The sequence below is a fragment of the Meleagris gallopavo genome, chromosome 1 (assembly GCF_000146605.3).
Source record: "Meleagris gallopavo isolate NT-WF06-2002-E0010 breed Aviagen turkey brand Nicholas breeding stock chromosome 1, Turkey_5.1, whole genome shotgun sequence".
Classification (NCBI taxonomy): Eukaryota; Metazoa; Chordata; class Aves; order Galliformes; family Phasianidae; genus Meleagris; species Meleagris gallopavo.
In genome coordinates, this window is record NC_015011.2 from 10,740,061 (window position 1) to 10,753,613 (window position 13,553).

At 39.5% G+C, this 13,553-nt stretch overlaps 1 protein-coding gene across 1 annotated transcript; it reads left to right on the top strand.

Annotated features, from left to right (window-relative positions):
* Positions 1-1,322: 1,322 nt before the first annotated feature.
* ERGIC2 (ERGIC and golgi 2) lies at positions 1,323-13,549 on the top strand (the record flags this gene model as incomplete). Its single annotated transcript, XM_019611102.2, has 9 exons — positions 1,323-1,500; positions 4,233-4,341; positions 6,148-6,194; positions 7,462-7,532; positions 9,096-9,136; positions 10,234-10,335; positions 11,266-11,361; positions 12,419-12,474; positions 13,431-13,549. Coding segments are annotated over exons 1-9 (747 nt in total), but the record flags the coding sequence as incomplete, so codon positions are not given.
* Positions 13,550-13,553: the final 4 nt, after the last annotated feature.

Below are 13,553 nucleotides of genomic sequence, written 5' to 3' on the forward strand. Positions count from 1 at the left end.
TGGCAGTGGGACGCGGTGCCCGCAGCTCCCTGCAGCCCGCCCGAGCTGCCCGAGTTTTCAGAAAACCACGTGGGAGTTGCGGCGATCCTTTCAGCCACAGCCACGAGGGGGTGGTGAGGACAGGACCTCGTTTCCCAAATGTTTGTATTTCTTTTTTCCGTGCCGGATAACAGGAATTCCATTCCAGCGCCGATCTTTGCCCGCGTTCCCTCTGAGCCCCTTCCAGCACGGCGCTGCGTTGCTGGTCCCGGCAGGCTGCCCGGTCCGTGTGTCCGCACTGAGATCTGAAGCGGATCTGTGTAGTGAGGAGAGGGCAGACACCAGTGGCGATTCCTGGTGTTTGCACTTCCATCTCCAGGAAAGCCTATTCCATCGTTATTTCTCAATAGCGAAGCTAGGGTAGCAGCAGGGAGGGGCAGAGCAGGGAACAGCCCTGCAGAAATGTCAGCAGGCCTCGCTGGGGCTTGGCACGCTCTTGGGATGGGGGCAAGTAACACGTTTTTCCACAAGGCGGTGATGAGGAATGGCTCCCACACAGGTTCGCTTGACTGCCTTGAATAGGGTATAATGATGTGACGATGGTTTTCTTAGCTTCAGAATTCTGGGCAAAGGGCAGCGTTTCCTTAGGAGGAAAGCAATGGTGCCAGCTTGTTAAAACACATCGTGTGTTGGCAGGACGGGACTGTGAGGGTGTTTGCACAGTTGGGAAGTGGTTTAAGACCGTTTCCTGGGCAGGCTGCTGCTCTCAGCATCGTACTGCTTTACGTTTCATTGGCTCCAAGCAGAACGGAGCTTGTGGCATGGACAAAAAGGATTTTGAAGGCTAAATCTATGCTTTGATATTTCATTTGCTTTGGGGGTCTTTTTATAGAAAAAATCTTATTAGGATAATAAAATTCTAAAGCTCTGAAAGTAAAAATGCAAAATGCAGGTTTCTTTTCTTTCAGCACATAATGTTGCCTTGATGCAGGGGCCCAGAGCAGTTTGAAATCCTCCTGATTTAGGCAACCAATTAGATACTCTTTGCTCAATGCTCTTTCTATTGTCAGGCCAGTTTACTTCAGGTGCTACTCCAGAATGGGGTTTGTTTTTTTTTAATTGAAATCCTGTGTATCCGATATGAATAAGGGTTTCATTGGGAAAGAAATGAATCAGTGATTGAATGCTGTAGATGTGGCTGGAATGTAAGCAGTGATGTGTGTGTGCTGGTTTCAGTGGTTTTCTTGAAGCAAAAGTGAATATCCAGTTGTCTGGCGTGTGTTCCTTAGGTTTTAATTGCCTTATTAATGTCAGCTAGTTTTGAGGATGAACAGTATGGTTTGTGTCTTCTAATCACGACTTACTGTCAAATCAGAGGGATTATATGAAGGAGGAAGTGGAGGAGTGTGCTGAAGATGAGGCGACTGAATCGGAAGAAGACCTTGAATTTGATGAAAGAGTTGGATGCCTTCCCGAAGGTTCCTGAAAGCTATGTGGAGACCTCAGCAAGCGGGGGAACAGGTAGGCCTTACTGACATGCTCACGTGATGGAGACTGCCTGTCAGCTCAGTCTGGTGCACTCTTAAGCTTCTATTGAAGCTTCTAGCTTCAGTACAAGGAAAGCAGTCATCTGTGTTCATTTGAAACTAGCCAAAAGTGGTATCTTAATCTCTTAATTTACTTCATGTAAACACATACTATATTCTTCTGATAGATGTTGTCTTTGCTCATCTTGAGCAAGATTTTTTTGTGTAAAACTGATGACAGAATTGAATGTAAGTGTTCACTATAAGCTCTCTGAAATGATTACGACTGGAAATGTGCTGTGTCAAGGATATAGTAAAACTTCTTAATTTATGGAGTCTCTTTAAGCTGTTTCCTTCAATTTTGTATAAAGTTTTGGGGTAAGACTGTGTCAGTATGAAGTGAAATGCAAGTTGGATTCAGTGCTATGATTTCATAAATAAGAAAAATCGTCCAGGGTGAGTTGAGCAGCTGAGTTGAGCATCAGGGTTAAGACAGCTTTCTAACACTTCTTGTCTTAGAGATACAGTTGATTTTAAATCAAGGGAAACCCTTTGAAGAATAAAACGCTTTGTTCCAAGGCGTGTGCTTGTACTATCACTTGAGCTTCTCCCTGAGAACTGTAGCTGTAAGAACTGTCTTTCCTATTTCCTATCTGACCAGAAAATGTTGCCAGTCATTGGGTTTGAGGAAGCCTGATAAAGTAATGACTTCACCTGTTAGACTGTAGGAAGGCAACTGCTAGCAGTTCGGAATAGAAAGCAAAAATCTTCTTGTGTGATGTCTGAAGCTCAGCTGAACAGAGTACAAGAAGCAATTGCAATCTACAGATAAGCCTTTAAAGTCATTACACAGTTTGTGCTGTAGAAAATAAATATCACAAAGATCTGTTTTACCTTGCTGTTTCCTGAATTGCACTGTTAATAATTGAAGCATTATTTTATGTAAAATAACCTCTAAGAGTTCATGAAATAACTCCCCATTTCCCGATGAAGCAAGTGAAGTGGGTTTTTGTTGCTGTTTTTCTTCTGCAAATTACAACTGACAGAGTTAAAAATTCCTATTTTCTGGTGCAGCACCATGCTATGTGAGAAATTCACTTTGGTCAAAGGCGCCTTAAAGATTTCTCAGCACCAGAAGTTACTTCAGCATTGTTCATATGATTTATTCCAACAGCCTTATCAAAGACAGTGTGATTGTCTTACCGAATTTTATAGTGGCATAGAAAATAGTGTCTCTGTTTCATTCAGAATTTGAGACCAGGCTCACGTTCACAGAATCGCAGAATGGCCAGGGTTAGAAGGGACCTCAAGGATCATGAATCTCCAACCCCCTTGCCCCGCCATGCAGGGCCACCAACCTCCCCATTTAATACTAGACCGGGCTGCCCAGCCTGGTCGCGTTCTGATATTATGAGGATACAGAACCTATCAGGACGCTCTTCACAGCCTTTAAGTATCTTAAAACCCATTACGGAAAAAGGACCGATCTCTCTCAGGTTGATTTTTGATTCCAGCTCTGGCTGGGAGAGCCTTCAGAAAAGAGGATCTATTCTCAAAGACTTCCTTCTGCTCAATTCTGCCAATTCCTTTACTCAGAATTACACAAAAAGCAGCTGTTCTGGCTTCAGCCTTTCTGATGTGTGCTGATGTGAAGGTTTTCATATATATGATAAATAGACAGCTTCTTGTGAAGACTTGATCCTGAAATGTTTGAGAGCTGGAAATGACAAATAATTTCTGATTCTATGGCACTGTGACTTTCTTTCCCTGCTCTCATCTCTGGGCCATAGGCCACAGTATAGTGAACTGAAGCTTATGAAAAGCAGTCTTGTTTTTCTCCAGTTGCCACAGAAATACTCTACAGAATGCAGATGGAAAATGTACCCTATAAAGGAGCTGTGCAAATCACTACCATGCCACGTAACTGAGGGTTTTCCAACTTAACAAAAGCCTTAATTTAATAGAAGGGTGCAAGGCAAGTGCTTCTGTACCCACTTGCCGTGTTTCTGACTATGTGCAGCAGGGCTATGTTCCTCCAGCATTGCTCAACCGCTGGTGTGATAAGTGGAGACAAGCAGGGTACATATGCTATTAAATGTAAGCTACAGTTTTCTTTCATAAAAATATCAGCTCTGCACTTATTTAGCTGTTGGTAGAATGAGTAAGTTGCTTATCATCAGAGTCGGAACTGTTCAAAGTAATGGGGTTGGCAGACCTGACTGTGGCTGTCCACAAGTAGTACCAGGGCACCTTCTGTTTACTGGAACAGCATATACAATGTGTATTGTTTCAACAGAGTGTTTTCTGCCAGCTTCGTGGCTCTAAAATGAAGTATAAAAGTTACATAAGCTGTAGACAAGTGAAGGTTTGAAGGGACTTGGAAGTTTACCTTCTCCTTCCTTCATGCTTGAAGTTAGGATCGTTTGCCCAGATCGACTCTGACAGTGCATTTTAGTTTATATGCTCATGAATATTTAACCTGTTGGTGAATCCTCCAGGGAGTTCATAACCATCCCCATTCATCTTTCTTGATGCAAAGATAGGGCTTCTTTTCCTCTCCTATGCAAAAGGAAGTACTGGAAGGCATAAGGGCAGCTTATGGATGTATGAATCAGTCAAAGATATTAGGATTGTATTGGTAATACTCAGATTCTAGAATGTTAGAATTTTGTCCTGTTTGTTCCTGAATATTTCTCATGATCTTAATTTTTTTTCATTATGTTTCAGTTTCTCTGATAGCATTTACAACGATAGCTTTCCTGACTATAATGGAATTTACAGTGTATCGGGACACATGGATGAAGTATGAATACGAAGTAGACAAGGATTTTACAAGGTAATTTTTATTCCTTATAATTTCATTTCAAATTTAAGTTGCCTTTCAGGAAAGAATAGATGTTAGATATGCTTGTGACTCAAAAGCAATTTGTGGTTGAAATAGAAGTAAAAGACTAAGGGGACTCAACAGATCAACCAACAGAAGCATTTTTTTTTTCTCCTTGAATATATGGAGAAGAAAAACTGTGATTAGTTGAGTGAAGGAGTCAAAATGATGTGGGTGTGTTGGTGCTGTAGACCTATGAGGAACTATTTGCTAACAGTTCAGAAGGTGTTGTGATATGTAACTCTTCCTGAGCTATGCAAACCCTCCAAGTTTACATGATGCTGATTTACAGTTAGTATAGTAATTGTCAGTATGTTTCATTCTGTTGGAGATGAAGCTTAAGGGTTATCGAGAGGTTACTTCTCCTCTTGGCTCCTGGTGTGGTCCCTGAGATCACTGAATATTTGCCATCAGCTTCATGCCTTTCCTCCTTAGGTGATGCCACACACCCTTGATTCTGTGTGAAGTTAAAGGCGATTTCATATACTGAGCAGCTCTAAATATCACAGGTCTGGAATTTAAATGACTTTAAAAGCTGTTGTACTTAGTTGCTGTGGTAACAAGCTAAATATACGTATATTAATTTGGTGTCTTGTACTTCAGAAATATGAAAGGGTTCTGTAAGGAAAAAAATAGCAAATGTGAGAAATGTAAGGGAGAGGCATTAAAATTTCAAGTTTCATCTTCGTTCAAACAGGTGTGAGGGGTTTCTAAAAGAGGTTCTTTCCCCACTGAAACTGTCATAAAAGGCAAGTATAGCCTGGTGCTTAAGAGGCTGTCACAGAACTTCCTGCTGCAGGCTGCCCAGTTAGGCTGGGCTAATTGCTGGGCCTGCAGTCCTGCAACAATTTAAACTGCTGTAAACTTGTATCTCTGTAATTGCTTTTTCTCCTATCTACTGACCTTCTCAGAAGGAGATCCCTGGAGGTGGCAGAACCACGTGGCTGTAATGAGGGCACTTAATCATCACAAATTAAAACTTTTTTGAAGCTATTGTGAAAACCAATAGAGAATGCCCTCATTACTGGTTGATGCCACAGAATCAAACTTGGTGCCTCTTGGTGTCTTATTTTGTTGTTCTGTTTCCCTGCTTTCATTCTAACAAAGTTCAAGATAAAGACATAAATGCGCAAGGCATTTTGCTGTTAGAACATGGGAGTCCTGTTGTGAAAAGAGCTTTTTTACCCTGAAATAGTGCTAGCAAAACCAGCATTCCTTTTTACATGACAGTTTTTTCTGGGAACTGACTTTAGCAATTCCTCAGCCTGATCCTCAGTGTCCTGAGGAAAATCAGTGGCCTGTCTTAAGAACAAAACAGCAGGAAGGTGCTCAAGTATTTGCTCAGTTGGATTTGCAGCTCTTATATTATTGGATCTGCTAATTGTGTAACTCATTGCACTGGTTATGTATTTAAAAATGTGTCACATACTGAAAATGGTGTGTTCTTCTTAAAAGCCTGGCAGTCTTTCAGACTGATGATATTTCAGGAAAATCTCATAGTTGCAGTTTTGAATCTCCTAACAGAGAGGTCTGAAGTTCAACAGAGAGATTTGATGCTTTTATATCTTAAATAATGAGTGGTCATCAGTGCTTCAATAATCAAAACTGTCTTGGTTCATTCATATTTCAAACAGCTTATATTTATTGGCATGAATTCTGTCAGCTGACTTTTTTCAAGGAACCCAAGACTTCCATTAATGTTTCTCTTTGTATTTTTATTCACTGTAAATTTCCCTTTTGTCTTTTCTTTCTCTACAGTAAACTTAGAATCAATATTGACATTACAGTTGCCATGAGGTGTCAGTGTAAGTATCCAGTGGTGAAAATTCAGCACTTTAAGAACTCCTTGTTGTGTGCGTTTGCTCTCGGTATGACAATGTTATTCAAAGTATTTAACTGACTACTTTTGATCTTGTTGACGTGTTGTGTACTGATATAACTCACTGGAAGAATTGGTATAAGATAAAAAGCATCTTAGGACAAGGAGGAATGGTTTTAAACTGTGGCAAGAGAGGTTTAGGTTGGATATTAGGAGGAAGCTTTTCACACAGAGAGTGGTGACACACTGGAACAGGTTGCCCAAGGAGGTTGTGGATGCCCCATCCCTGGAGGCATTCAAGGCCAGGCTGGATGTGGCTCTGAGCAGCCTGCTCTGGTGGTTGGTGACTCTGCACATATAGCAGAGGGGTTGAAACTAGGTGATTTTTGAGGTCCTTTTTAACCCAGACCATTCTATGATCCTGTGATCCATGCCAAGTCATTCACATCTTGCAGAACACTGGCACGTCTGTTGGAAGGAAGATGATTGGCTGCACCAGTCTTTGGCTAACTAGAATAAAAACTCATTGTGAGCCACAATTCAGTAGCAGAAATTTGGTAGTGACCTTTGCAAATATTAAGCTGGTCTGTCTGTTGTTCAGCAATATTGGGATCGTGTATCGCCTCACAAGTATTAATTCAGTAATTCCTTACTCTGAACATTTATTTTAATATATTAAAAATTATTTTCCAGTTGGTGTCAAAAGTCTGAACGTTCTGATTTTTTAAAGTTTGTTTTATTTTTGAAATGTGAGAAATGAATAAAACTTTGTCTTCAACTTGTATTGGTATGAATTCAGTGCCTGTTAAACAAACTAATACTGGCTTGTACATAAGCAGTCCTAGAAAGCCTGTGTGTGAGTGTGTGTCTCATCCAACATTTCTGAAGGTATTGCATCAGTGAGAAGATAGCACAAATGTGGCTTTGGTCACTGAACATCATTGCTTCATGATATGTAGAGGTTTGATAGGTTGAAAAGTAGGATTCTGTGGTGTCCCACCCCCACCACTTCCCTGGTAGTAAGCTACTTGACAGCTTTGTTTCTCTTTTTGTTTGCACTTTCTTAGCAAGAAGTACAGAGTTGGGTTGTTGGTTTATGTTGTTGTTTGTTTGTTTTTACCCCAGTTTCTCCCGTTACTTATGCTGAAGGTTACCCCTGTACTGTGAAAATTCAATCTCAACTTGAACACTTCTAATTTTTTTTGTTTCTGATCAGCTGTGTGCCTCAATATTTGTCTCCCTGTTTAAAACAGATGTGGGGGCTGATGTTCTGGATTTAGCAGAAACAATGGTCGCCTCTGCAGATGGCCTCATCTATGAACCAGTAAGTTTAGTCAAAGCTTTTTACTTAGAATCGAAATAGTTCTTTACTCAGTGTGAAGCACTGCTGGGTTGGTTTGCTGGCTTGGATTTTTTTCGCCACAGTTGGACTGCACAGAATGTCTCCAAGTATTGTGTGATCCTTGAGTGTGAGCTGCAGTGCTCACTGCAGGAATCTGCTACGGTAATAGGCTGTGCACTGTGATTTCTGCATACTCATTCTCTGCAAATACAGCAGGTTTGATCATAGCAGATTCCCAGGTCAGTGCTTTTTAAACAGCTGATTGCTACAGCTAGTAATTTTTATATTCTCAGTTCCTGAGATGAATGCTAAAAGTATTTGATGCGGAAGGGAAACTATTAAACGTCAAAACAGAGTTGATGTGACTGCTTTTTAACTAGAAGAATCTTGCGACTGATCAAAATGAAAAACCACCACCTCATAGTATGGGATGACAAGTTTAAATTAAATATCTCCATTTAATTTCTATATTGCAAACTGGAGACACTGAAAATTCATGAACCTGTGTTCTTAAAGTGCTTTTGCTTGCATAATACAATAAGCTTTGAAATAATTCTATTGTATGAAAGTAATTTATCATTTAATGAAAATATATCAGAGAACGTAACTTCCTACTGCAGTTATGACATGCCTAATAACCCAAGTGTATTCTGCATGTAAGTTTTGTCCTGTAAGGAAGACAATTCTTTCTCAAATTGCTACTTGGGGTGTGTGTGTGTGTGTGTGTGTGTGTGTGTGTGTGTGTGTGTAAATGATTGAGGCTGGCTGAGGGGAGGTGGTATTTGGAAAGGAGCTTGGTTTGTTTCTTTTCTTCTCATAACATATCCTCTTTATCTGGACATGTATCTCTACACTGCTGTTGCTGCTGCATGCTAGCAGTGGCCCCAGTGATCATAATGTTTGAGAGAAGCAATCCCCTGTAGCTGATCTCTTGGCAATAGCTCTGGTAGGTCGGAGCATTTACTGCAATTGAATTAAATGTGTTGAGCACATCAGTGTTAATTGCTACATAGAATTGATTTCAGCACACAGATATTAATGATGAGAATCTTGTGCTGACTGAAGTTGAGCAAGTTTGGTAGCTCGTCTTAAAGGCATTGCCCAATGGGGGATCACCCTAGAAACAGACTTTGTCTTCCAAAGACTGCTCCTTTGCTCAATTTGTTGCTGTTTGCATCAAAACCACACGTGTCAATTATATCACTTAGAAATAAATTGCTGCATATTGCTTCTGGCCTCTATTAGTCAAAGGCTAGAAGGGCAGGGTCAGCTAACTTAGCTTACTAGTGGTGGAGGAAGAGATATTGAAGTTACACATTAAAACAAAAGAGTATGTTTTTCAGGGAAAGGAACAGGAATTTCTGTAGTTGAACAGAAAATATATTATTTAAAAAGAAAATCCTTTTCTAAACTCTAGTGGTATCACGTGTGGCCTTACTTCTAATCTCCCACAACTTCTCATCCCTCCAGTTCTCTTCTGGCCTTCAGGGATGGGACTTCAGTGCTTCCGGTGTGTTTTATTGGATGTGTTTTTGTTTGTTTCAGGTAGTATTTGATCTCAGCCCACAACAAAAGGAATGGCAAAGGTAACTGAAGTACTGAGATACATGCTTATATTATATGTACTGGAAGTGACCTCAAGGTATATGTGAGTTGGGTAACAGAGCTGTATTTTGGGTCTCACAGCTTCTACCCGTAATTTAGGAGTGATAAGCCTGTAAAAAAGAAGTGAATTTATTTCATTTCTGTCCTCAGTTGGGATGTCTGCCTGTGACAAAAATCGGCACGCTATTTCTCAATGAGGTGCTGTTGTTTCATCTGTTTGTAATAAACTCATAGAAGCGTACTTGGGGCTTGGTTTATTTTTGTGTGTAGTAATGTGAGATTATTTTTCTTTGTATGGAACTATTTTCTTGCTGTCTTGAGAAGAGCTAAGAATTATTCACTGTAATGGCTCACCACCTTCTACTGATTGAAGCACTACTAATTGAGTTGTACTGCTCCAAAAGATCATTGAGATACCTGGAGAAGGAATGGAGGAAATGTTTAATTTAACTGTTTTACACAAGACTTAGCATACAGTGCACATGTGCTTTTTGTGAGGCCTGAAGGCTGCTCCAATAGCTGACTGATAGAATTCCTGCACGGGGTTTGGACTGGTCTGTGGGATTGGGCTGTGCCATTGCAAGCCAAGAAACATAAAGGTACTCACTCACCTTACCTTAGAAAACAAATACTCGACAGCACAAGTATTAATTATGAGTTGAGAGATAGCTTGACATCCAAGTGTCAGTGCTGAGCCGCAGTAATGGCACATCCAGGCAAAAGCAAATGAGTTTGAATCTTTCATATACTTTAATTGATGCACTGTTTTTATTTAAACTGGAATAGCTTGATTATCTGTGATGATTATGCTGATAGCCCTGTAACAGAAACTCAAGCTCATTAGGGAGTCTGAGCTTTGGTATTTTGATAACTCTACTGTTAATGCCAGCACCTTTAAGCTATATTTACTTTTTCTGTGTGTACAAACTATTATTCTCAAATTTTAATGCAACATTTTGATATTTACATGAAATCTTGCTGACTTTCCTATTTATAAACTACACCTGAAGCTGATGGTTAATTGTGAAGTTATTTTCTGATTTAATGTTGCATACTTTCATGTTTGTGTAATCTTCAGGATGCTGCAGCTAATTCAGAGCAGGCTGCAGGAAGAACACTCTCTTCAAGATGTGATATTCAAAAGTGCTTTTAAAAGTGCTTCTACAGCACTGCCACCACGGTAAGAAAGAGTTGGGTTATTCCTTCCTCTTCTCACTCCCCTCCCAACTTAAGTAGACTTCATATTTTTTTTCTTTCACTTACACTGAAAGCTTGGTCTGCCTGAGTCTAAAGGCTGCAGAATTTTTAAGGGAAAAAATGCATTCACATAAGCTGAAATTTCTTTCTCTGTAAATATTTTTAAATAAAACAAAGCAAACACCAAAAACACTCTATGTACTTGACATATTTTAATCTGATTGAGGACTAAATGCATCTTATCTTTCTGAGGCAAGGCTGAGAAGTGCTCAGAAATCATATTTTCCATTTAGTCGATATCTTCAGTTTCATTAAGTCCTTCTGTCTCCACAACACTTGCTAGTGAAGTGTTTGAGACGCTATTTACATACAAAGTGTGTTTAAGAAGCTTTTTCCTCTCCCTCTGAGAAGCAGGTTTGGAGATATGCTCTGGCTTGTGGACATCTCAGCAAGTGTGGGAAGAGGAAAGCTTTATAAAAAATAAATGGGGAAAGCTATTTTTGCTACCGTGTTATGTGAGACGCATTTTGTTCTGTACAATGCAGCAACAAAAATCTCTGAAGAAACTTTCTCGGTTAGTAATGAAATCGGGGACAATGGAATCCAAAGGGCAATGAGATGTTTGTAAGGTCTCACTGTGTTTTCTGTTCAGTTGTTCAAGAGTTGTAAGTTAGTTTTATAGACCAGATCTCTGAATGCAAGTATAAGCAAAAGCTTACTGGTTTCTGCAGGCTGATCTGTATTCTTTTCCTCCTTCCTACCATCCTTCTTGTGATTCCAGAAGAATATGGTGAAGTGGTAGGCAATAATGCTATGCCTTTGTTCCAGGAAAAAGAAATCTAAATATACTATGTTATTTTTACTAGATAGTGAATATTCTCAAGTACCTTTTCTGTTGTTTTTGTTTAAACAGGGAAGATAATTCATTAGAGTCTCCAGATGCGTGCAGAATTCATGGTCATCTGTATGTCAATAAAGTGGCAGGGAATTTTCACATAACTGTGGGCAAGTATGTTCTGTTCAATTCCTGAAAATAAAAGATCTTAAAAAATGACTTCTACATTGTAGATAGCACGTGCATGTATATATGTCAGTATGCTTTTAACTTTTAAATTAATGACCTTGTTTTTTATTTGTCCCATACACATGTATTTTCCATTTGGTGTCTTTTCTAAGCTGTTAAAATAAGCTCTTTCCTCTTGCATGCGGTGTAGGGTTTAATAACAGTGTCCTCAAGGATGTCTGTAAACGTAAGATATGAAATGGACTGATTGTAGCTGCCTCCATCCTTTGGGCCTGTCCCAACTTCTCTTTTCTGTTACTGCACGGTTAACAAACATGACTAACACATAGATGTGTGTCTTTTCAGTCCCAAGACAGTATAGATACAGAAGCGTAGTGAGGAAGCAAAGTTCCCATTGCTCTTGATTTGAGGAGAGACTTTCTGATATGTTTCTGTAATGGTAATAGCTTAGATACATCTCAGGCAAATTTATGTTAAGTTTTTCTCTGCTCTCTGGTTTGGCTGTCCTCACTTTCTGCTGCCTCTCTCAGCAGAGGTCTTAGCGTTCAGTCTGTATTCTAATTTATCTGCTTGGAATTCTAGCTGATGTCTTTGTGTGGATGTTTCCCCAGGTATCTCTTCTGCCTGGTCTTGAACCACCTCTGTCATAGATGTCAAAGTTCTTAAGCCCTTTTCAGAGCCAATTGTTTTGGTCTTTTATATGGTCTGTCGTCGTACCTGTCTTCCTGTCTGAAGTTTGCTTTCCCTTGCTTCCTTTTGCTCGCTGCTACGTTTGTATCTCTATTAAACATGCTTCTATTTCTCTTTGGGCCTTTTTTTTATCTTTGGGAGCTTTCTTAACTAGTCTTCATTCTTCATTATTAGGGTGGTTACCTGGTTATTGGTTGTACTACTGACGTATAAATAAATGAAAACTCTCTCTGGTGCTATTGAACTGGAGGGGGAGAGGTAATTTGTCTACATAGTCCAGTTTGGGAAACCGTGTCTTTCTGCATGGATTCATTAAACAAGTTTTCCATGAAATGTATTTTGCTTTCTTTAGGGCTATACCACACCCTCGAGGCCATGCACACTTGGCAGCCCTTGTAAGCCATGAGTGTAAGTGCTTTCTATTATCTCCATATGAATGAGCATCATTTCTTTCAAACTCTTCCGACTGTTGATGAAGGTTGTTGCAGCGGTGTTCCAGCTAGGCAGTGGCACTGCAGGACATGAATAATATTCTTTGAAATATTTTTACTCAGTCATATAGCCTACCCACTCCCCCCCAGTTTGTTTAACGTTAGTAGTGTTATCTTATGCTCCTTCTACAGTATGATAATATAACAGAAATGTCAGATATATTGTAACACAGATGGCATATAAAGTTCCTTTATTTCAGTCCAAAGTACCAATTGCTTGTAAAATCTGCTTTTCAGGAGGTTAAGAATTTTTAACATCTGTCTCTAGAAGGTTTGCTTTTGGTTTATGAATCTACATACTAAATGTCTGTTGCTGTGGTACTTAATGAGAGGCAACGGTGACTTACTGTGAAAAATGAAGTCGGTGTTTAATTAGCTAAACCCCCAAATGTCTGGCTGTGAACGCAAACGTATACTGTAAAACTTACATATCTTAGCAAAATCAAGCAGTGTAGTCACTTGATAGTTGTCTGGTGCTTCCTCTGTATGATTAATTCATGAAATTTGAGTTTTTTTTAATACTACTACAGTACTATTGTAGAATTTCAGTATTTGGCTAACAAGTAATTTCCCATCACTAAACTTTAACTCTTCAGCTTCTAGATTGATTACAAATATAATTTGTGTTAGAATTTCTTTTCTACAGAAATTAAACTTCTTTTTAAATATTTTGAATTTGAATTGTTTGAAGTACACATGTGGATTTATTGATGCAGTCATCTGCACAAATCTATTGGAATGCACTCTGGTGTGGTAAGTATTCTAATTAAAGTGTTCTGTACTGTGAGAAATAGGCAAGTCTTTTTCTCTGAGAAAGGCACAGAAATTTCATAGCTTTAAAATGTTGTTTCATTCCCCTCTATTGCTTTTCAGCTTATAACTTCTCACATAGAATAGATCATCTGTCATTTGGAGAGCTTATTCCAGGAATTATCAATCCCTTGGATGGAACAGAAAAAATAGCATCAGATCGTAAGTTTTTTTTGTTTTTTTTTT